Source organism: Sturnus vulgaris, chromosome 19, assembly GCF_052056855.1.
Source record: "Sturnus vulgaris isolate bStuVul1 chromosome 19, bStuVul1.hap1, whole genome shotgun sequence".
Classification (NCBI taxonomy): Eukaryota; Metazoa; Chordata; class Aves; order Passeriformes; family Sturnidae; genus Sturnus; species Sturnus vulgaris.
The window spans coordinates 7,384,178-7,406,878 of NC_142261.1; the positions used below are offsets into that span (position 1 = coordinate 7,384,178).

General features: G+C 40.9%; 2 protein-coding genes and 1 long non-coding RNA gene across 10 annotated transcripts in view; 2 read left to right on the forward strand and 1 right to left on the reverse strand.

The window, feature by feature from the left end:
• Positions 1–615: 615 nt before the first annotated feature.
• COMT (catechol-O-methyltransferase) lies at positions 616–22,625 on the reverse strand. Of its 7 annotated transcripts, XM_088176238.1 has the most exons (7): positions 16,970–17,111; positions 15,579–15,631; positions 10,948–10,985; positions 7,637–7,919; positions 5,655–5,848; positions 4,296–4,427; positions 616–1,836 (listed from the first exon to the last, which is right to left on the reverse strand). In XM_088176238.1, the coding sequence occupies exons 4-7, from the start codon at positions 7,917–7,919 to the stop codon at positions 1,657–1,659; spliced, it is 789 nt and encodes a 262-aa protein (XP_088032364.1). In that variant the 5' UTR covers positions 10,948–10,985; positions 15,579–15,631; positions 16,970–17,111; the 3' UTR covers positions 616–1,656. The 7 variants fall into 7 exon arrangements, with proteins under 7 accessions (XP_088032364.1, XP_088032362.1, XP_014750021.1 ...); XM_088176236.1 differs by lacking the exon at positions 10,948–10,985 and having other exon boundaries at positions 16,970–17,116; XM_014894535.2 differs by lacking the exon at positions 15,579–15,631 and having other exon boundaries at positions 16,970–17,091.
• LOC148221642 (uncharacterized) lies at positions 9,895–21,685 on the forward strand. Of its 2 annotated transcripts, none has more exons than XR_015807696.1 (4): positions 9,895–10,188; positions 14,209–14,399; positions 14,636–14,731; positions 19,392–21,685. It is a non-coding gene; the product is annotated as an uncharacterized LOC148221642 (long non-coding RNA). The 2 variants fall into 2 exon arrangements; XR_015807697.1 differs by lacking the exon at positions 9,895–10,188 and adding an exon at positions 13,797–14,025.
• The window catches only part of TXNRD2 (thioredoxin reductase 2), a 32,266-nt gene continuing 31,311 nt past the window's right edge, over positions 21,747–22,701 (forward strand). The window contains exon 1 of the mRNA XM_014894530.2: positions 21,747–21,840. Within this exon, the coding sequence (XP_014750016.2) occupies positions 21,768–21,840 (73 nt within the window). The 5' untranslated portion in view covers positions 21,747–21,767. The remainder of the gene's footprint in view (positions 21,841–22,701) is intronic.

Consider the following 22,701-nt stretch of genomic DNA (forward strand, 5'->3'; position numbering starts at 1 on the left):
GGTTCAATGACTTGGAGTTGAGCTGAATACCAAGAGGATGTGCTGCTGAGCAATGTTAAGAACTAATCAGTGTCTTAGAGTACAAGATGGAGGTGTTAGAACTCAGTGTTGGCACTACACAGAACAGCATGGCAGAGTCACCTGAGACTGCTTCTGCATAATCTAACCCAGTACAGGAAATCTTGTGTCTTTCTCGATATGACAGAGTTAACTTGTCAGGAAAACTCTGTTAGTGTTGCCTTTTCCTATCCCTGTGAAATGCACACTTGACAAGCTGGCTGGGTCACCGTGGTTTGCTTGGAGCATTTCTAAACTGACTCTGTCACCTTAGACTGTTCTAGTTTTCTTTTGGTGATCCTCTGCTTCTTAATGGTGTCCTGGAGGTGGATTTTCTGCAGCACAGTCCAGGGGAGGGATCACTGTGCTAAGGTGGCCTATGCAAGGAAGAAACTCCTAACAGGCTTGAAAGAACTCATACTGGGAAAACCAAAAATTGTTAACCTTGATTTTCACTTTGATTTTCAACTGTTGGATCTTTCTGTGGCTGTTTCAAGTCTGAAAGCCTCATGTGCAGTACAGAATTCATTGGAAAAAATGAAAATCATCCCCCTGCTCTGTTGTTTTTAATTTTTTATTTATAAACGTGACTGTTGCTGCCTTATATAATCACAGCAGGACATGCTAGGAAATGCCACCGGATTTCTGCATCATTCAGGTGAGTTAGAGACTTCATATTTGGCCTTGAATCCTCAATGACAACCCACACTATTCACATGGTGTAACAGCACTGAGGTTAACCAGGGCATGCAGGGCCCACCTGCTAAAACCCATTCTCTTAAACATACCCAGCATTTCAGAGTAAGCAGCTTGCCCTGCCCCCAAAAAGCATGTACATAATAATGAGGGGATAAACAGCATTTTCTCAAGGTCGAATATTACGTAGTTTTATATTCTTTTGGAAAGAGTCTGCCACTTCTGTTATCTGTTACTGTGTTTATTTTAATCTGTTTACTATTTCAGTTTTTCCTGCCTCTGCATGGACAGAATAATTTTACTTGTTTGTGTTCTCAAAATTCTGTTTTGTTTTTCTCATCACTGCATGGGTCTGTTTTCTTTCAGTGTGTGCTCTTTTCTCTCATATAGAGATGATTAACTTTTCAGTAACTGTGCAAAGAAGTATCTGATCTCACAATAGGAGCCTTCACTGCATCAAGAGGCGTGCTAGTAATTCAGCAAAAACTGAGCACATGAAATGGTCTTTTCTTGCAACATGGATTTTTTTTTTTCCCACTCTTGTTAATGATTAATGAGTTTAGCTGGGGGATACAAGTCTTCGGAAGTTGCAGTATATTTCTCCACCCTAAACTGAACCTGTGGTTGTTCAAGTTGAGCTCAAAATAACAAACTCTGTTGTTTGATGATGTGTTGGTCAAGGCAAGGCAATGTGCATCACCTTGGGTTTGCCACGTTAACGTGGAACAATGGCACAGACCTGACTTACTCCATATTTTGATTTCTACCTTGCCTAAAAACATCACTGGTCCTTTTTAATTACAGGCTCCAAAATAAAAAATAATAGTAATTAAAAAAACTGTAAAGCATGGACAAATTAACCTCTGCATTTACATCATATGAAACAAAAGTTGATTATTCTCTTTATCCCAAAAACACAGCCTTCTCCATAGCATCTTCCACTTGCATATATTCCAGATGAGATGGGTAGTTAGTGCATTGGAAATGGGGGTTCTTGCGGACATAGTTAAGGAAATCTGGAGCTCCTGGGAAAATTACATTGTCAGCCAGAAGAACTGAGCCCTTCCTCAGCAAGTTGCATTCCTAGAAAGAAGAGAAATGGCTTCATAGTGGCTGTTAAGCAGACATTGGTTTGAATGTAATGTACTTTCATGTTAACCAGGTATATTCAAGTGCCTGCATCCAAAAACCCATTTTGGTACAGATCTGGGAGGTTGAAGAGATTGGGAGAAGCTGAGTAACTCTAGGATCCTTTGTAGTCATTTGCTAACTTTTTTTGTTTATTGGTAGAACATTGGAGATCCTGATTCTGAAATAACAAATCAAGTTGGAAGTGTGTGGTTGGTTCCTCAGCTTGTTTCCAGCTATATCTACATGATCAATAAGGTGGCTTTGTTTTGGCTGTCATGCCTCATGTTTATAACCTTTTTAATTATGGCATTAAACTGTTGTAGTAGCTCTTTACATCACCTTAGAGTAGCACTGTACTGCTCTGGCCAGTCTCAGTCAGACTCTGAAATCACTAAAAGAATTAAAGATTTTCTGTGCTTGTTTTCCTTTCATCTTAAACAACTTCCTGCCATTCTGTTCGGGATCTGGGCATGAAGCAAGGTTTTTGCACAATGAAGATCCCTCTGAGAAATTTCCACAAGACATAACTAACTTGCAATAGTCACCTCAAGTACAGTGTTTATGCTCAGTAAACCTAAAAACTTAATCTTTACTGGTATTTTTTGTCTAGAAGTTGCTTATCTGGGCTTACCAGGTGTTTTAAAACAAAGTCTGTAACTAAATCAGCTTGGTTGTTATCCTGTGGTTACAGGCAGTAGCTGTAGCCAAAACATGGGGTGTTTTTTGTCACTCCCAGTTCTGTTGATGAGTGTCCTGCAGAAACCGTTGAGCTTAACTGCTCTTGCCTCTGGGGACTGAGCACCAGTCAGCACAGTGGGAATGCTTTTAGAGACGTGTCAAATACCCTCAAGTCTGTTTCTATTGCACAGCTTACAGAAGCCTGCAAGAGACAACATACTGGATTTTCCATTGGTCATAGGGATTTCAGATGCTCTTCGTGTCTGGCTTTTTTGTCTGGACCACTTCCAATATATACATATTTCATCTGAATATATTCATACTTCATATTCACTATTCATACTGCAATACCTGCCGAAAATGCATTTTAGAAAGTTTGTGACGTCTGAGAAAATCTGAGGACTTTTTATTTGTCTTTCTCCTCTTAATTTTACAGGAGTTTTTTGCAACTTTGTATCACAGTTACATCAGACTTACCAGTGCCATGAAACTAAACCGTCTGTTTGTTTTGGCTGTGTTGTGAAGGCTGAGTTCTGATAAGGATACACTGTGGGAAGAGCTCAGTCATCCTTACACAGGCAGTTTAAAAGAAAGCATTCTCTGAGTACAAAATAACTGTAGGGAGGGAACATTTTCTTCAGCTACTGCTGTGTAAATTCAATACTAGCTGTTCATAACCCCAAACAAATTTCCTTTTCAAACAGCTTTCTGGAGGACAGGGCTTAAAACTAAAAAAACAGGGGTCCTGGGTCAGAAAATAGTGTTGTAGTCTTCAAGCAGGGATCAGGAAGTATTTGGCAGGTTCTCAATTTAAGAGGCAGGTTGAAAAACAGTGGATTTATTTGTGAAGAAAATAATTGGAAAATGGCACTTTCCCAAAAACAGGCAGTTGTAGAACATTTTATTAGTTAGGAGAGTACCTGTATGTGCTGTGTTGATAGGTACAGATATCAGTCTCAGTTAGATATCAGTCAGATATCAATCTCAGTTATTTAAAACCTGAAAATACCTTCCTATCCAGAAGTCCTCTGCCACTGCCGTTACAGCCAGCTTATTTTGTAATACCCACAGTAATGGTTAAGGCAGCTTGGGAAGAAATAAGCATAATTTTTCCACATTTGGGACTGGACATAGAGTTGGACAGCATTTCCCTAGGAAGTGCCTGGCTAGGGCAGTCTGCACTCTTCTTAACATTGCTTTGCAGCCAATTAATTAGCTGGAGTGTAAAGAGTCCAAGACAAGTCATACTTTGTGCTACCAAAATGGTATTTCATCAAGAGGCTCTGCTGGAACCACAGACCCAAGTGAAAATAGGGCTACTGAGGAAATTAGAGAGGTGGAGCTGGGATAGGCAGGTCCCAAGTCTCACCCACTCCCAGGATCAGGATGGGCTTTGGATCAGGTGTTCTGGTTGGTGACCATGCAGGCACTCCTAGGGAGTGTAAAAGTCAGGCCATGCACTCCTCCAAGTAGGATTTCTACTGCACACTTGTATGTTCAGGGAACAGAATGGTTCAGCTGTACTCACTGAGTCCTGAGCTATGTCGTGCTGGCAGTTGTCCTTAACAAAAGTTTAGGGTCCTGTCATTGAAATCCTCTTTTCTTGTAAGGCTGCTATTTTGGCTGCCAGTCTGCATTTTATATCAGATGAGGTCCCTCTTAAAGAACAGAGGCCTCACAGACATGAAGGTATTTGCTACTTTACTTTTAAGACTGGAATTGTTCAAACTGACCTGAAGCAGGATGGTGTCTGGTGTGTATCTGTCTTTCCAGTGGTCCAGAAAGACAAAATCCAGAGTATCCACTTCATATTTTTTTTTCAGCTGGGGAATAATTTCCTCTGAAGGGCCTTCTAGGAGTTTTACCTGAAATACAAATCCATCAGATAAATTGTGAACCATTAAGAAAAATCACATGCTCCCAGCTCATTTTAAATTGTAGCCAGACATCAGGGGGATCATGTATAGTTCAATATTGTGTCAGTTGAATTATTTAGTAGGGCTAGGTCAAATGTACTTTTTTATTTTTGACAAACCAACTCAGTTATGTTCTACAATATGAATTCGGGTGTTTTGGATTTTGTTGGTTTTTAAATTAACAACAGAAAAAGTGACCTGTTGTTTTTGTTGTATAATGTGTGTCTTTACTGGAAGCATGGAAATCTCCTGTTGAAAACAGTGGGGTTTTTTTACCTTTTTTTTAGTTACATTTCAGTTGAGTCTTGTAGTCCAAGGGAAGCAAAAAATGCAGAGAACAGGTTAGGCTAGAATAAAGATGGAGGCTACACTATGTAAAATTGATATGGCCAGGAAAGGAAAGAGACAGGAGAGAAGCTGTTACATCTTCCTTACAGGTTTATTGGAGTAATTGCTTGTAAACTGAAAGCAGCTGCTGCATGTGGATTTTTGTTAGGCAAGTACCATATACTGTGAGAGGAGGAAGAAAGTGGTAAGGAAATGTCTGGTTTGTGACTCATAGCTCATTAGGAGATTAAATCAGATAGGGAAATGCAGTTTTAGATGTCACTAGTACTTCAGAAGAAGAAAAGAAGTTAAGAAACACATTAGAAGGTCCCTTCTTAGAAAGGACTTACTTCCTCCAGTGTTTCCAGCTCCACTGAAGTAAGATGTCTGCTGAATAGAAGGCACTTCTCAGGTATGAATCCCCCATGCTGGGGGATATAGACTGGAAACACCTGCATCTCAACCAGCTATAGAGAGTCAAAACACCTCTGACTGCACAAAACTTAGGTATGGGTAGTGTGACCAGCTAGATTTGGGTAAATACTTCTCATTTGAAATCTGTTACACATAATATAACTGATTCCTGTGAGCTTTTGTAACAAATTGGACTATGGTTCATTTTTTTTTAGTCAGTCTTGACACCAATTTGAACCTTTTAGTTTTTTATTGAGAAACCCAGTATTCCTCTGGCTTTTGGAAAGCAACGTAGTGAAATCCTGCTGTGAGAGGTCAGGCACTGTAACTAAGCATGGAGTTGGTGAAATTTATAAGGCCCATGGGTACAAGAAAAAAAAAAAAAGAAAATCTAACCAGTTTTGCTGTAGTGGTTACAGACAAAATGGTATTTACCTTATCTTGTACTCCAGCAAACTCAATCATCTGTTTAGCTATAGCAGCAAATTCTGGGTTGAACTCCACAGTGAGCAGACGAGCTCCAGCCTTCAGCAGCCGAGAAATCCTCACTGCTGAGTAGCCACAGTACGTTCCCAGCTCCAGGGCCACCGATGGATTGACCTCTTCCACTGTCTTGTCTAGAATTTTACCTGATTAAAATGGGAAAAGATTACCTTTTGACAAAATCAAACTGGTTCATATACAGAACAGCAAGTTAGTGACAAGAAACTTAAAAAATCCATATACTCAGTTGCTCAGGACACTGAAAAATTAAGAGTTCATATCAAATTATATACTGTATCCTTTGCAAACTGGCTTGTGATCAAGTTAATCATGGACATTTTAAGTTTTAAAGTGCAAACTTTCAACTAAAAGAAATCTTAGTTTCACAATATATGCATTTCTGAGTAAGGAATTCCCTGAATTAACTTATATTCCCTGAATATAAATTATGTAATTCCCTGAATTTACTGATTTATAGTGTTAGAAGGGGGAAATGCAGTCATTTTTTCCAAGAACTTACTGCAGAAACTGGCTGTATTTGTGAAATATATAACTCCTGGATTTTGAGTGCTCATGTTTGTTGCTAATGTTACATGCTGTAGTCTGATATAAAATTTATTATTCTAAATACTCATCTTTAAAGGAAAAAAAGAAAAGTCTACTTACAAAGTTGCAAAATATTTGGTTTCACTGCATGAATTTGGGGGATGGAATACATTAGTCAATTGTTAACAACAGAAAATGTTCCCAAAAAGAAGTGACAGTGTACTATATTCAGCCCTTCTGAAGAAAAGGATTTATTTGTGAGAAATTTCCTCTTATTTGTATGGCTAGAATCTAGATAACTAAGCTCAAAAAGTGGTGGAAGGGATTTTATGCTAATCTATGGTTATTAAGGGATATTTTTCTGGGTGTTATTTATGAGTATGATGATGAGGCATCTTGAGGCCACGTAATTGCTCTTGAAATCTCAGGGACTAAAAATGCACTGGCTTTAATGGCTCTTATCTGAGGAAAGGCCATCAGAGCAAAACTACAGTGAAATTATTAAGAATTTAATCACAAATGTTCAAAGTTTTAGAACTTTAGGTATTCTTAGGCAGCCATGACCCACTGTTCTTCTGCCCTAAGCACCCCAGCCAGGTATGCTGAGGAGCTACTTCCATAAACTGTACCCATGTCAGAAGAGCATTTTTATTACAATGCTTACAGTTGTGTTTCATTAGCTATGTTAATCCCAGACTAAGCAAATTTCCCCAGAAATTTCCCAGCAAGAGGTACTTTTGTTTCCAATTCATAAGGGAACATACTAACATTTTGCCATTATAGTTTTTTGAAAAGATTGCTTCTTTCCTGCAGCTATGAAAAAAAGTTTTTGTTCCCATATTTTTCTTTAGGAGACTAGAACAAGATGATTTACTTGCTAAATAGCAATAATGCCCTGACGTGTACTGTATGACATGGATTGGATTCTTCCCTTCAATAGAAACTTGTAATTTATGCTTGCAGACACAAAATTCATATAGTTAAGCATAATTTTGGGGTTTTTTTCAATTTGCTATCTTATTGTTAAGGATCTGAAAGTATTAAACATAATGAATTATGCCTTAAAGGCATTCTGTGTATAAAGTGAGGTATAATGCAATCCTAGATTTTTCCCATCAGTTGCTCTGCTTACACACTTGTAATGTGCACAACACAGAAACCCACATCTGGTGCTGTGACTTTCTGGATGTCACTGGATTCCCCTCCTCAAAAACATCTGCACATGCAGGCACCACTGTTGACAGAACTGCTCTGCTGACCACAAGGCTGTGGGGGTTGGGGTTTTTGCAGCAGCAGCACATGGAAGTTGCCATGTGAATACAATCAGATGTCCTGTACTGTGCTAGTCTTGAAGGATTTTTTCAGATGCTGACCCCTGCTGCAATTACCTTTCTCATTGCCCACATTCATGGCCCACTCTTTCTGGGAGCAGTATTTATCTATAGTGTCCACCACACTACAGGGGTCTCCTCGGACTGCATTCTGCAGCACAAAATTTAAAATCCTCTGTTCTTTGCTCTGATTCATGATGAAATTGGTTACTTTCTCCCGGATTATTTCATTCCAGATAAGGGCAGCAGTGCCATTTTTCCTGATGAGCAACACAATGATCAGCAAAATGAGAAGCAGGATGAAGACAATGAACAAAGGGACCGAAGAGCTCTCCAGCATCTGGAAGAAAAAGGAAAAACAGCCCAGGGTTAAGGTGGCACAGGAGAGGGCTGTCCTTTTTGTAAATATTGAGCTAAATAACCACAACCAACAAACAACCAACTGTACTGAAGAGGAACACACAGAGTTTAATAATGATTGTGTCTAGAGTAGCTGTAAAAGGCTCTGTGTCACTGATGGTAACGGATGGTGCTCTGTAGCACTTCCTTTAGAAGCCAATTTTACAGGCAGTCAACAAGTAGCTTTATTTAATGCTCTGGTCCCTTCCCCCACACAGCTGCTCACTCCTGGCTCCAAGCATGCCACTGCACAAGGAGCTTCCAGCATCAAATCTGTTCTAGTTCCAATAGGAGCTACAACATCCTGAAAAATTTTGCCTAGGCTACCCAAGACCAATGACAAAGGGATTATCATATTCTAGGAGATAACAACATTCCTCCAAATCTCTTCCTACTTGTTCTTGCTTCTCTTTTTTGTTTCCCCAAATATTGTCCCAGAAAAAGCCTAATTTTTATGGATGGTCTGACCTTCATTCTGTATAGGCACTTGGCATATATACATGGAGAAAATCTATCCCTCCATTTAAATTTTGAATCATCATGCAGAACACATTTTGACTTCAGAGGATGACTGAGTTTCCATGGAGATATGCTCAAGATACAGTACAGCTGATTTTGTTCACCCATCCTCTTATCTTAGTTGCAGAGCAAGTATGATTTGTTTGGAGCTGTCAAAAGTCTATTTCTTTTGCTTTTAAGCAGTCACCAATGTTAACAGTTAGCCTTAATGCTTTTCTTGCAAAGTCTGACCTGAGACGTTTTGCTTCAGAGCCTGCCAGCATCATTAGCACATGAAAATCTTGCTTCTTGGACCTTCTATATATTTTTTCCTAGCTAATAAGAGTCTGCTTCATTACTCCAAAAGGATCATGAATGGATGTCAATTTTTCTTCATTCCCCCTCTGCAGTAGTAGTTCTACTGACCAGGCCCAATTGTCCTGCACCTTTCAGACAGGTTTTTTTTTAGTTTTTCTACATGAAAATGTTTGACATTATCTGTCAACTGAGAACTTCAATAGGGCTGCGAAAAGATCATTAGTTTAACATAAAATACCTCACTAGCTTCACTTGACTTTCGTGGCTTAGTTGATTGTATAGTCTTTGTTGATGGATTTGGATTACTGACACAGGTGAGAGAGAATTATTCTGAACCCCAGTGAATGGATGGACCCCAGAAAACACTTCTCTAAGGTCTGTAACCTTCCTGCCTCTGGACATGTGAACCTGTGCCCCTGCACACCCGTGACTCGCTCAGTGCCTGCAGTCCAGCCACAGGACTGAAGACTGCTGGCACTCAGAATTACTGCAGACCACTGCCACACATAATCCTCTGCGTACAATGGATACTTGGGCACTGTCTGAGCAGACCTTGCCACAGGCTGTTGCTTCAGCACTATGAGATCCTGCTGGCATGTTTGGGGCTGCCCTTCAAAGATCTGTCAGACAACAGGAGTGGATGGGAGGAGCAGGATGAACAAAGCAGTGTATTTTTGAGGGAACAGCTTTCTTCCTTTATTTCTTAGCATTGATACGAGACCATTTAATGAGATTTCTCAAAACAGGGAGAGAAAACCTCTATAGGTGAACTCGGCCCCCCTTCCTGTCCTGCAGGAATGCTGAGATTTCTTTTTCAGACTGTCTGAATCAAATACTCAGAGGCATCTATTTTTTACAGTACCTCAGATCTTTGCACTTGAATCCCACATGAATGCTACCACACATAAGAGGTACCACACGTAAGAGCAGAGCCCACCTGCCTCCCCAGAGTTTGCTCACAGGTAGAAACAACCTACAGAGTACATGCTGATTTTTCCATTCCTAGATGAGTTCACTTATTTCTGAGGTATCAAGGAATGTTTTTCAACTACTGTTTTTTTATTATTAATATTTCTGTTTAACACCCCAGCACCCTCATAAACTGGCACTATGGGTTGTCCTTAGCAGAGCTCTTTCAGGAGGCAATTATCCTGAAAACCACTTTCCAGAGAAGGTACCTTCTAAAAAGAGAGAAACAGACACATCTTGGTTTTCTTCTCTCTTTTTTTTTTTAATACAGTTTTTTTTCAAAGTTTGTCCCTCTTAATTTCTGTCTTCTTAGGCGTGAAAATAAATTTACTGACAGCAGTAGACTGTAAAGGCAGTCTGCCAAGAGCAAGAGACATTGGTGATGGTCATGCACCCAGAGGGAAAAAAGATCTGTACCAAAATAGGTAATTGCTTTCATATTCTTAGCTGGAAAATATTTGATATGAAAATTAAGTGTGTAATTCAACCAATTTAAAAATACCACTACCTAGGAGACAGTCATGTTATGACAGCTTTAGAAAATGCAACAGTAATTTTAGCTTTAATGTGGATTCATGAGATTCATTAAGTATGCAATAAAACTGAACTTGCATACAGTCAAGTTTCCCATAACCACTTATTACAAGGCAGCCACTCTTAGTATTTAATGCTTATACTGAGGTTCCAAATACACAGGTTAGCACTGCAACCTCTTCTGTGCTTTAGAAACACCATAATAAAAGGAGCCTTCTCTTTGAAAGCTAAAATTTGAAGTGGAAAATAGTAGGCAAATGAAAAATCTAGCAAGGGAATAAACAGAAAACTGGAGGGACAACATTATGGGAAAGAATGAATAACACATATCAGTACATCTGTTTTTGAGAAGACAGAGTTTAAAAGAAAACATATTAAAATTTCATGTCCAAACCCGTCAAACTACTGATGAGTCTTTCTAAAGCACTGAGTTATTTTCTTATGCATCTAATCTTACTCATTTTGGCAGGTTTCATAAGACCAAATCATAACTTGATAATGCAGCTCAGCAGTTTTCCCCCTGATGCACACCATAATCAAACAATCAGCATTTGAATGGGAGTACCTCTGTTTCAGCTTAGAGATTTAAAAAGACATTTTCAAAGAGAGAAGCAGACACAAATTGTGGGAAATTTGCTGCCCCAACTTACCTGCCTGTGGAGATGAAACACCTAAGTCATTCCAATGGCTATGAAAGAAACATCAAGAGACTAGCTCAGACTTAGGGATCTGCTATTATGCCAACAGATGTTAAGTTAGGGGATTCAATATCCCCTTACTATCATGTGATCTTCAGCTTTTCTAAAATCATAAAAATGCCCATGTGGTGGAGCCCAAACCAATACATCCTGTTCTTTATTTTCATGCAGCTGATTCTGGCCATTTCACCAAAAGTTACAGTAAGGATTTTTCAGTAATGCTATTTATCAATTATTCTGGTACATTTTTCCAACCTCTGCTAAAAAATAATTGCTCTTAGAATTCCCTGATGTGAAAAATAAGGATTAGAACAATTGGTAACATCAATTTTTAAGGTAAGTCTGAGTAACCAGATTGAAGTGAGATCTTTTTCAGTGTTTCATAAAAACTGTACAAAGATTTCATGACACTGTTAGAGGAAGGTGTATGGAAATGTGATGTAAACTACTGATTGCAACTGTTTCTCTGATTCCAAACCAACATCCCTCTGCAAAAAGCTGATGTTTACTGAGAAGAAAAATAAGCATGTGAAAGTAAGCATCTTTAAATGGTCTAAGTTTTAACAAAAGCATACACCCTAGTGAGATTCACACTCAGTGGATTAAAGTATCAAATTTGACTATTTAACTATTCTGAAGCTCAGTTGACTACATTTTGAGTAATTTCCTAAGATGCAAAAATAAGAGATGACAGATACTGAAATACTTGTGAGGTGGAAAACTGCTGGATAGAACATTTTTCTAATCAAGATGAATCCTTCTAAGTCTAATTACAGAGCCTCTCATTACAGTTTTAGCTTGGATAAACTGATACTGCTTTGCTTTGTACTGGAAATTAAGTCTTAAACATTATCCCAAAAAACCCCACCCTTTTGTACAAAGACAAACAGTTGTCTGCTGCTCTCCAGGGCTGGAATGAGAATGAACTTTGTGACCCTGAGCCAAGGGACTTGCTATGAGTCTCATTTTGGCAACGTTTTTCTGCTCGGGTCTTGGATGAGCTATCTTATCTTCCTCTGCGTTGCCACAAGAGTTAAAGTTACTGTTATGTGTGTAAACTGTCAAGGCATTGTAAAGCTGAATTAATCTTTTTCAGAAAAGTCCCTGCTATGAATGTATGGATAACACCTGAGGAAAGGCAAAGTAGTTTTGTCTGCACAGCAAATGCCTATGTGACATTATTATTCTTGAGTTTATGAACAACTGGGAAAATGTGGAGACAAGCAGTGCTTTAAATGCTTTCCTAAAGGGCTTTCAGCCAGCTGACAATTCAGGCCTTTGAGGAAGGATGGTACATCCAGTCTCGCTATAATTTTTCATGCATTTAATCTAACTGCCAAGTACTGGTTGGTTGAGAGTTCATTACAAGTCTCCACGCATCCAGACAGTACTTTAGCATTCTGGTGCTAAAGGGTTTAGAATCTAATTTTGACTTTATTAACTCACATAACCTGGTGAATGGGGAAGCACTTGATAAGTTTATATCATTCAACCTTTTTCAGCTTCTGCTGAAATTATGCCTTTAGACACTGATGCACTGAAGGATGCAGAGGATTTGCACACTAGTAAGGATATATTAGCTGTTCATAAACAGCTAATGCCTCACAAACATTGTGAAAACAATGCAGAAGAGTCAGCACATTTCTACACATGTTTTAACAATGTCCTGCACTAGGCCAGAGATCTGTGCTGTGCTGGGACTGGTGTTTCTGACTCTTAGTTCTATGCTGTCTCGAATGAGGCAATCTCTCTTTTGTGGTATTTTGTTTTTCTTGATGTTTTCCCAGAGCAAGAAAGGCAGTGTTTTGGTCAGAAAGTCTAAACTAACTTCTGCCAAACGTATTGTATCCTGTTGCTGTAGGCAACACAATTCAACAGCATCGTAATTTAGTACATTTAAAGGTCAAAAAATATCTTTTTACCTTCTATTCTTTCGTTACTGTTTATGTATTTTCAAGTGAGTGCAACTGTTCTGTGAAGAATCATTATCATCATCATATTGCCAAATGTGAATAGCTTGTAATTCAATGGAAACTTTGTCTGGGAGTTTGACATTCAAATTTTCCACTGACATCATGAAAGCAATCTGAACAGACTTTATATAATTTTTTACTATTTCTTGCCTGAAATCTAGATTTTACTCTCAGGTTTTTTTTTTAATTACTATAATTTAGCTTCACTGCCATGAATACAAAAATTTTTGTCTTCTATAAATGCAAAGTTCTGATGATTATTTTCTGCCCCCATAGCCTTTTGTCTTGTCTTCTTCCCTCTTCTCAGTTTGAACGAAAACAAATACAAGTTTCTTCTTCCTGAATGAAAGGAAAAGAACAGAAAAGTGCCTATTGCCTACTTAAGAGTCCCATCAAATAAGCTTCATAAGGGTGTTTAAATCCATTCTCCCCACATCGATTTCAATTAGGATAATTGCTACCCACTTAAAACTCCCTTCCCAGTAGCCATTCTCTAGATGGTATTCAGTGCTATTACCCAAAGCAGAAGGTTTATATAATGGTTTTGTGCCCCATAAAGAAGTGCAGTGTTTAGAATGAACTGGCCACACAGAGAGGCCTCATCTCCATCCAACAAGCAGGTCCATGGGAATTTGCAGCAATCTAATCCAGACTGACCTAGTGAACACACTGCATTACTAAAGCCAGAGTATGAGGTGAGAGAATTCTTCAAGGATAAGAAATTCACTTTACCAGGCCTTAAGCAAATACAGCTTTTCAGGAATAAGACCCTTTCAGGCACCCCAGGAAATGCTTGTTTCTGATAGTCCTTAATCCTACTGGAGCACTCCCAGATGTATTTGTACTATTTGTACCAGTGTTTAAAACCAGTGGTTAGGGTGGCTCAGCAGAACTGTACAAATCCTACCAGGGAGGCAGTGGACTGATAAAAGCAGAAAGTGCTCTGCCCTGACAGCACACTAGGAGCTGGTCTGTGAAAAGTTTTCTAAGCTGAGATTTTCATATTCCCCAGGAGGTAAAATCGAGCTCTTATTGAATGACTTTGGCCCAAATACAGGTAGGGAGAAAGAGCTGGAAGAGGAAAGACCAAAATGAATAATTGTCGTCAGGACAGACTTACTTCACAGTCTCTTCCTTATATCACAGGGCTGAATCCTTAGTGTCCCAAATCCCTGCTGCATGCTCCTGCCCTGCTTCCAAGGCTACCAGCTAATCTACTGTAAATCTGTCTTTCTCCCAGCACAGCTTTCTGCTGTCCACAGGGTGCTCTTCAAGCTGGGCGGAGTGCACAACTGAAACTTGGTAGCGAGGACACCCACTGAGGGATCTGAAGGATTAGGAAGGAAATCTCTGCTGAAATGATGAGTTATTTCTATGAAAACTAACAACTCTAACACGCCAGGCAAGATGGGATTCACCACAGCACAGCAGGTAACCAAACACTGTGTGGGAAGGGGGAGCCTGAGATAGAGCACGGTAGGGATTGGTTTCAAATCCTGAGTGAAAGCTCTCCCCAGAAAAGTGCCTGGAGAGGGCATAGAGGGTCTCTGGCTAGAAATTGCTTTCTGAGAGAGCTTTACAATAGCCTCACACATTAAGATCTGTTTTCAAGGACTGCGGCCAAAATTATGTTTTTTCAAAAAATTTCCAGTCACTTTTAATTCCAGTGATCCTGAAGGAATGCTGAAAGACAACAGTATGAGACTGGCAGATGTAAACTGGGTACCAGAGTGCTGAGAAATATTGCTGAACTTGAGTGACAAGTAAGTTGCTTGCACTGTTAATGTGACCAAATTCTTTTTTCATTAATGGAAACTAAAGCTGTAAATCAGGAAGTTTTTCTGCCGTATTTCAATACTGCAAAGCTGTGCAAATGCATGTGGTTCTGAACCTGAGGGCTTTGCTGGAGAAGTCCATGACTGAGTAAGTAGAAGTGCAGAGACGAAGTAAAGGTTGTTTACAGAGTTCATCAGTATGACGTGGTTGGCAGTATTGGAAAATCTGAGTTTGTTTGTAAAGGACAGAAAGTAAAAAATATCAATTATGGGCTTCAGAAGGATACTCTATAAGCACCAACAGGGCCAACAAAAGTACTAAAATACAAAAGTACATTTTGTAAAATACAAAAGTAAAAGTACGCACTTTTTTGTCTCTTTTTCAGAGATATTTTACACTAGCAGAACTCCCTCTTGAGAATTAAAACCTCCATAAAATACATCTGCAGCAAAACACTTATAAAAGCAGCTATTCAGCCAAATGTGACTGAACTGAAGCTTGACTTGTATTCAGCTTTTTCTTGAATACAAATGAATACAAAATTCCAGCATACTTATAGCCATAAATTAAATTTTCAATTTAGTCAGGGTTATCTCATCTCAGTTCTTTCAGCTGTCAAGATTTACAATACAGTACAAATGCATTACACACAAATATGTCCTACTCTTTCTCTGTGAAAGCTGTTGCTGCCCACGGACTGGCTTCTTGACAATGAGTCCAGTCAGAATGTGGAAAACACCACTTCTTTCATAAGCACCACTGTTTAAAATAGTGACATTATCTAAGACAACACATCATGTCGAGCCTGACAAATAAGAAAACATAAACATGTACCTTTCTTAGTATAGCAGAAGCTGTTCCCTCCGATCTTTTCCTGTGCTGCTTTCCTGTGGATTTTACAGAATAAGAGTCCAAGAGCCTGCAGTAGTCAGTCACATTCGATCACATCACAGGAATAGCTTATCAGTTCTGTTACACAGACTCTAAAAGGAGCGGTGTCCTTTTCTCCAACTCCTCCTTTCACTGATTCTGCACTCCTTAAAGGTGCTCGGTGCTCTAATAACCGTAGAGAAAGCTATTCATCTGTCCCCTAACGACAGTGCTCTTGTTACTTAGTTACAGCACAGTGAATGCTGACAAAGTCAGGTATGAGCCAAATCTGTGCTCAGTGTAAATGCAATGTGTTCAATCAAGCAACTTCAGGAACGAATTTGGCCCAAGGGATTTTAATTCTTTCTTCAGCTCAGACGTGGCATGCTACAGCCAGAGCAGAATTGGTAGGAACGAGACCTAGGCATGCGGGTTAAATATAGAGTGCTGCTGGAGGCAGGCGAGGTATGGACAGCAAATGGCTTAATAGCAACTACAGGAGGAGCTGCAATCAATATATTATAAATAGCACGTTTGAATTTCTGTGGCTTCTAGTTGGAAAAACATTGTGCTACAAACAGCTCTAAGATAAAAGAGGTGGCTTATTCTGACAAACCACCTTCTCAGCTTATCTATCTACACTGTTTCCTTCGAGGTGGGAACAGTATAATCCAGCTGCAATTAAATTGCACCATCGAAGAAAGAACAAAAACAGAAAAACCAAACACAATATGGTAATAGTTCTCTCCTGCATTTTCACTGCAAAACTCAGACCTAGTCAGAAAGTGTTTCAAGCTCAAGCCTAGAAACTTTTTAAAGACTTAAAGAATGTACCAAATGTGGCAGAAAAAGGAGCTGAAGTTCTGAGAACTTCAGGCTTTGTCAAGTGTAGGGGAGGTCCTTGAAAGAATTAGGGACCACCTAAGAGCATGACAAGAGAAAACCAAAAATTTTAAGCAGATTAATTGAATAAAGAATTGTGGGGAAAAGTAGGTGAGTGAAGATTGAAGTGTTTCTAGTAGCTCTAAAGCAAAACATAACTAAGACCCTGCAATATAGCACAGTCCCCAGTGTCAATAAGAATAACTTTGAACTATCCCTTCCATATATAACAGAGCTTTAGCTCTACAAATATTTTCTTATAATCCAGACACCAAGCACAACAAAGAATGAAGTAAGCAATACTGCAGTCTAGCTTCACTGGCAGTAATTTCCTTTCTGGTCAAAAGCTGGTTGTGTCAGCACGATCCCTGATGCCTCCCACAGTTCAAATTAGCAGAGATTTTTTTTTTTTTTTTACTTCTGGGCTGTGGAGAAAAGACTTTAAAACAGTAAAACTTACTCTAAGCACTGACCTTGTTTAAGTATACAGCTGCTCTTTGGAGAAGTTCTTGCAATTAACTACAGCTAGTTGTGGGTGGTGTCAGCCCAGCTTCTGCTTAGCAGCATAATTTAGTGCCAAGACTTCCTAGATTGAGCAACAGCCCATAACAACACTTATAAAAGTCTTCTAACTTGGAGCTGAATTATATTCTTCAGGCTCAAGCATGGGAGGAGCAAACTTCTGCCTGCCCACAGCTGTTTACTTGTGTGATAAAAGCTATGCCTGCAAGTAACCCTTGCTGCTGTCTACACATTTCATTACATAAGTAAAAATAGTGAATGGCTGTGGAGAGTTTTGTGGAGGATTGGCTACATGAGAAAGGACATGATGAGATTCCACTAGTCAGGAAATAAGGCCTTGGGCAAGAACATTGTGCCTTTGAGCAAGGAGCAAGGCAATCACGGGGTGTCAAAATAAGAATTAGCTTTTGTCAAAACAAGAACTAGCTGTTACGGTGGAGAGACCCCAGCCATCCAGAGTATGTAGCAATATGTGTGGGGATGACTTTTAGCAAGGCCAGAGCACAAAACCAATGATGAGCTTAGCTTTTGCAATATGTATGAGCCTTATTATCGTGTCTATATAACTGTAGCCTTCTGATCAATAAATTGAGACTTGCTGATCATCATCGGATGTGCTTGTTTCCCGTTGTTCCCAACAAATGGCAGTAACTGCAAATTAGATAAAGCTGGAGGTTCAGTTGGTTAAGCCACCAAACTGTGTGATAATGTCCATAAATTGCTTTCAAGTTAATAGAAAGTTGAAATCTTGTAATATGTTATGGGGGTATTTTCTTCCCCAAGAGAAGTTTCTTTGGTAGCCTGATAGACATTGGTTTATGCCTCTCTTTAATTTACCAGTTTGCCCAACACATGTTCTTATATAAGTATGGATATTTTTGCAAGTTTTTACTAATGTACTAACAATGCAACCATCTCCACAGTGCATAAATTTATATATTATCCATATGACTTACCCTTGTCTAGGCAGTAAAAATCTGCCCTGATATTAATGCATCCAGGTTAGAGAACTGCAGACAGCTACAAATGTATTGGTGTAATACAATTTTTAAGTAGGCCCAAGATCTTAAAAGACAGGTTTGGTACTTCAGAATATCTATGAGGTACTAGATTCACAGGGCACATGTGTGGGAAGGTGTAGAACCAGGATGTATTAGCCTGGGAGCAACATCACATGAATGGCAGCAGCTCAGGATAACTGGCTGGTTCAGGCTGACTCACCCTGACAGTTGCCACTTTAGCTCTGATCTGGCTGCACAAACTTGAGCAGACTTGCTCCTGGACAGAGCCCCCAGCTGCAATCACATGACACAGCGTGGCGGGGCCATTCCCACTTGCTGTGCATAGCACGGAGCTAGAGCTTTTCCCCCTAAATCCATGCCTGGCATAACAACAAATGGCATTCCCTTCTTCTAATAATCCCGGACAAAGACTGGTTTTTAAAAGCCGAAACAAAGGGAGACAGGAGAGCTAGCACATTATCATAAACCCCACAGATCATGTGAAACACTGAGTGGAAAAAAATTCTTTTGAGCTTGCATTTTCAGAATAGCAGGAGGGATTTTCTTTTATGAGAATCTGCTGTTTTCCACAGTAAAATTAGTCTCTCTTGCTGAGAAACACGCAAAAGAGGAATTTTGAGGAAAGGAAACACCACTCATGTCTGAATCAGGAAACTGCCTGGCGTTATCTAAAATAGGAAACAGCTAAAAGAGAAGAAAGGTTGTACTCTAAAAGTCGTACTCTAAATTTGAACAGATAATACAAGCAGTTAGACTGTTTACAGTGCTTCTTAAAAGGTTATCAGGCAGATGGAAAAAACCTTTCAGCTTTCAAAGACTTTATAACTCCTCACAAAAACTTTGAAGCAGTTAAGTCTACCACATTTCTCTCTTTTCTACCCTCACGTTTTTTGGCAATATGTGATGAAGCATTTGAATGAAGCCAAGAACTTGTGTTACTTGAAGCTTAATCTGTTTGTGCAGGGTTTTTTTTCCCCTTACTTGCAATCAATTACTTGTTCAGGACAAACTATGAACAGAATTTCTATCTATGTTAAGGAAGGAAGGAATAAAACAGCATAGATTAAATTCTGAATGAGTCCTACTCTGAGACAAATTTCTGAAAATAACTCTTAAATAATCTTTAAAAGAGAGAGATGGTAAGAAACAAAAAGGTCCTACCTGATGCGGAGAGCTTAGTTCAACCAGTGATCCAGCAGCGTTCACTGACACTTCTGTAAATTATTCATTAAGTCACGCCACAAAATGCAACCTCTGAGAGAACTGATTTCCCACTCCACCCACTAAAAAGGACACAAAGTGATGACTTCCAAAGACAGTATCTACCTGACACCTCTCTTCTTCCCCCCAGCCTCCCTGGTTGCTGATCTGGGAATGTAAGACATGGAGGAAACTACACCAGAAAAACAGGAAAGACAAAGAAGATGTGCTTGAAAAGTCAAAATTTCTAAAAGGTTTGGTAGAAAAAGTATTTGGTCTTGGTCATCTTCATGAGGGAGAATTTAACTAAGCCCTTGATAAACGTAATAAAATGTATTTCCTACAAAGGAAACAACATACAGAATTGCAAGCTGTCTTTACAATAAATTCAAAAGGAGAGAGTTTGCCTGCTAGCAAAACCAATTCACAACTTACAAAGCACCTTTTCCTGCTGAATGGATTTATGTACGTTTCCGATACAGAGTGTCTCCTTTATCCTTTTAATACCACATTTTTTAAAGTATATTGAATAAACATTTCCCCCTGGAAATAAACCAAACCACAACTAATGTATAAGTTAATTTATGACTTTAAATATGACTAGCTACAACTGACAAAATTCAGTGGAAATATGATGTTAAGTCTGAAAGCTATATTGGAAGAAGTTTTTTTAATCTCAGTTTTGGAAGTATATGCTTTCACTGCATACACAAGGCTTTATCTAAATGATTCCTTATTTGCTGCTAAAGGACTTAATACTTGTTTTCTTAAAAGGAATTAAGATATAATATATATATAAAAATGTGTATCACTAATTATCTAATCAACATAATGCTAACCACAAAAGAATTAAGAGTAGAAAGCCATATGAGCTGAGCCAAAGATACAGTAAAAACCACTTTTGATAACCAGTATCTGTCTGCGGTAAAAGAGCTTTGAAGTGCAGCACAGACACACCTGCTCAGTGCTGACAGAAGGAAATACCAGGGGCTGCTGCTCTTACTGATACTGTCACCATCAGCACAACCCACTTGTCGTTGCTGCTGTTTGTCTCTATCACTCTCAAGGATCAAGCCTGTGAGAATGAGCAAGAGAAAGTGGAATGGCACAGCACAGACTGGACTTTCTTCTGAAGCTGGCAGTCGTGATGGGAAAGCCTGACAAACTGGCACTGTGCTTTATCCCGAGCTGTGGGATACAGCCACGGGGCTGGGGACACCCCAGCATCACACAGTCACACCAGCTGTATTTTCTAATATGAACCTCCCTTAGCATTTCAAAGTCATTTCCTCTCATTCTCATTCATCCTTTCACTTGAAACACAGCAGAAGAAACTGACCCCCACCTTCCTTTCATTTGGTTCAATTTAGTTTCATTTAGCTTTGCCACATTTAAGGCCTTTCCTTATTAGCAGAACACCAAAATGCTGCAGGGACGTCTCCTCACATAAACTTGTTTTGTGTTTGGGGAGAGTTAATTCTACCCTTGATCCTACATGTCTGAACAAAATCTGTGAGAAGAGCACATGCTCAGCACTGCCTGATCCAACTCAGAATAGTGGCTAACATGAAAAGCAGAAACAACTTTGCATGCATGTACCTTGAAAAGCATAAAAGATTATATCTGAATATACTCGAGGTTTCTTTAATTCAAAGGCCTCTTAGTATGCTCTAGGCATTTCTTTCTACTGCTGTTGCAGTGAGTAATAGTATTTCCAGTGATAACAGGGGGTTTGCCTTTTTTTTTTTTTGTATTTGGGGGTGTGGGGGGAGCTTAATAGTAATGATGCTGGAAAAAAAGTCATCAATCCACTTACCAAAGTGACAGTAATTCCTGTTTCATGTATTTTCAAACATTAACGAGGTGAACAAAAATAACTACACTGGAGGTGAACTGAATTCTCTAAAATTTTCTTTCGAGTATTTTAATTTCCTGCCACTTCACCTCAGCTGTGGCCCAGAGGATTAATGTCTTCTGAAACAAAATGGTTGGATGCTGCCCCCTTGTGAGCGCGGCCCCCGCTCCAGAGCCTGAACCACGACTACATAAAACCTTATTTTCTGTAGAAACGGCATCTGATTCTCTTGTCCCAAACTCTGGTTTGGCTGTGACGGTATTTAACGTCTCACCCACTACCTACAGCAGCAGGCAGGGTGAGTACCGAGCTTCTGTGAGGGCCACGCCAGCAGCTCTGAATGAGGAAGAGCTTTATGTTGGCGGTGGCAGAGCACTGGAACAGCTGCCCAGGGAGGTCGTGCTGTCTTCCTCTCTGGAGACATTCCAAACCACCATTCCACCCGCTCTAAGTGGCCCTGCTTTGTTCAGGAGGTCTTCCAACCCTAATGATTCTGTGCCGCTGTGTGCGATTCACCAGAGCCTGTGCCCGCCTCCTCCAGCCCCGTGAGGACTGGGCGCCGAGCGCTCCCCTCAGGCGGCTCCCGCGCGGACCCCACGGGGCCCCTCCGCTCAGGCGCTGCGCGGCCACCCCGCAGGGTCCTGGCGGGCGCGGGGCCCTGTGCCGTACAGCATGGCGGCGCTGTGGCGGCGGCCGCGTCCCCCGGCAGCGTCGGGGCTGTGCCGTACGCTTCGAGCGCTCTCAGGTACGCGGTACCCGCGGGGCTCGGGCCCGGCAGCGGCCGCGCCTTCGTCGCTCCCCGTGGGAAGCGACTGCCCGCGCTTTCCGACGCCCACAACTCCCGGGGAAGGTCCCCCGAGCCTTTCCCACAACCCGCAGATGCCGGACTCGAGCGGCTGCTGTGGGGACCGGGCCTCCTCTCCGCTCTACCCCGAGGCGGGGCGGGTGGCGGCCGCCTCCGTCCGTGAGGGCTCTGGCAGCCACCGCTGTGCCCGGTGCTCCTGCGGAGCCCATCCTGGGCGCTGAGGGAGCCCTGGGTTCAGGGGACGGTGCAGCGGGGTTGGGGCTCCGCAGCGGGGCTGAAGCTGCCCCAGGGGCAGCCAAACCTTTGGTGCGCAATTAGGGCCAAGGGGTAGCGGCCCTCCCAGCCCGCTCGGCGCTGCCAGGCAAAGCCTCCCCAGCTCGGGCTCGGATGCTGCGTGGGCTCGGTGCCCGCCTTGCCCGTGACAGCTCCGAAAGCAGCAGCGACCCTGTGCCCTCACTAGAAGGAGTCATCGCTCACCTGCGGCTGCTCCCGCTGCCTCACACCGCGCCGGGAGCCGGGGCCGGTCTGTGCCGGGGCCGGTCTGTGCTGAGGCCGAGGTGGCAGCAGGGGCCAGCTTCCCTCTGAGCGCACCCCACGCCCCGGCAAGGCACACGCGGCATACAAAGCTTTGAGTCCGAGAGGATGATCCCGCGTAAAAATATCTGTGTGGAACTTGCTGCTGCAATGCCGAGACAAAGACCTGTACTGGATCTCAGTTGCATTAATTATGAGCCTCCAGGACTGTGCAAAAATTTAATCTATTTTCTCACTTCGTTTGCAGTGCTTTATTTAATTTACAAA

Coding starts and splice junctions, on each gene's coding strand:
- COMT (XM_088176237.1), bottom strand. CDS start 7,919: ATGCTGGAGAGCTCTTCGGTCCCTTTGTTCATTGTCTTCATCCTGCTT. Junction 5,849..7,636: donor GAATGTGGGCAATGAGAAAG/GTAATTGCAGCA, acceptor CATTTTAATCAG/GTAAAATTCTAGACAAGACA. Junction 4,428..5,654: donor TTGCTGGAGTACAAGATAAG/GTAAATACCATT, acceptor TTTGTATTTCAG/GTAAAACTCCTAGAAGGCCC.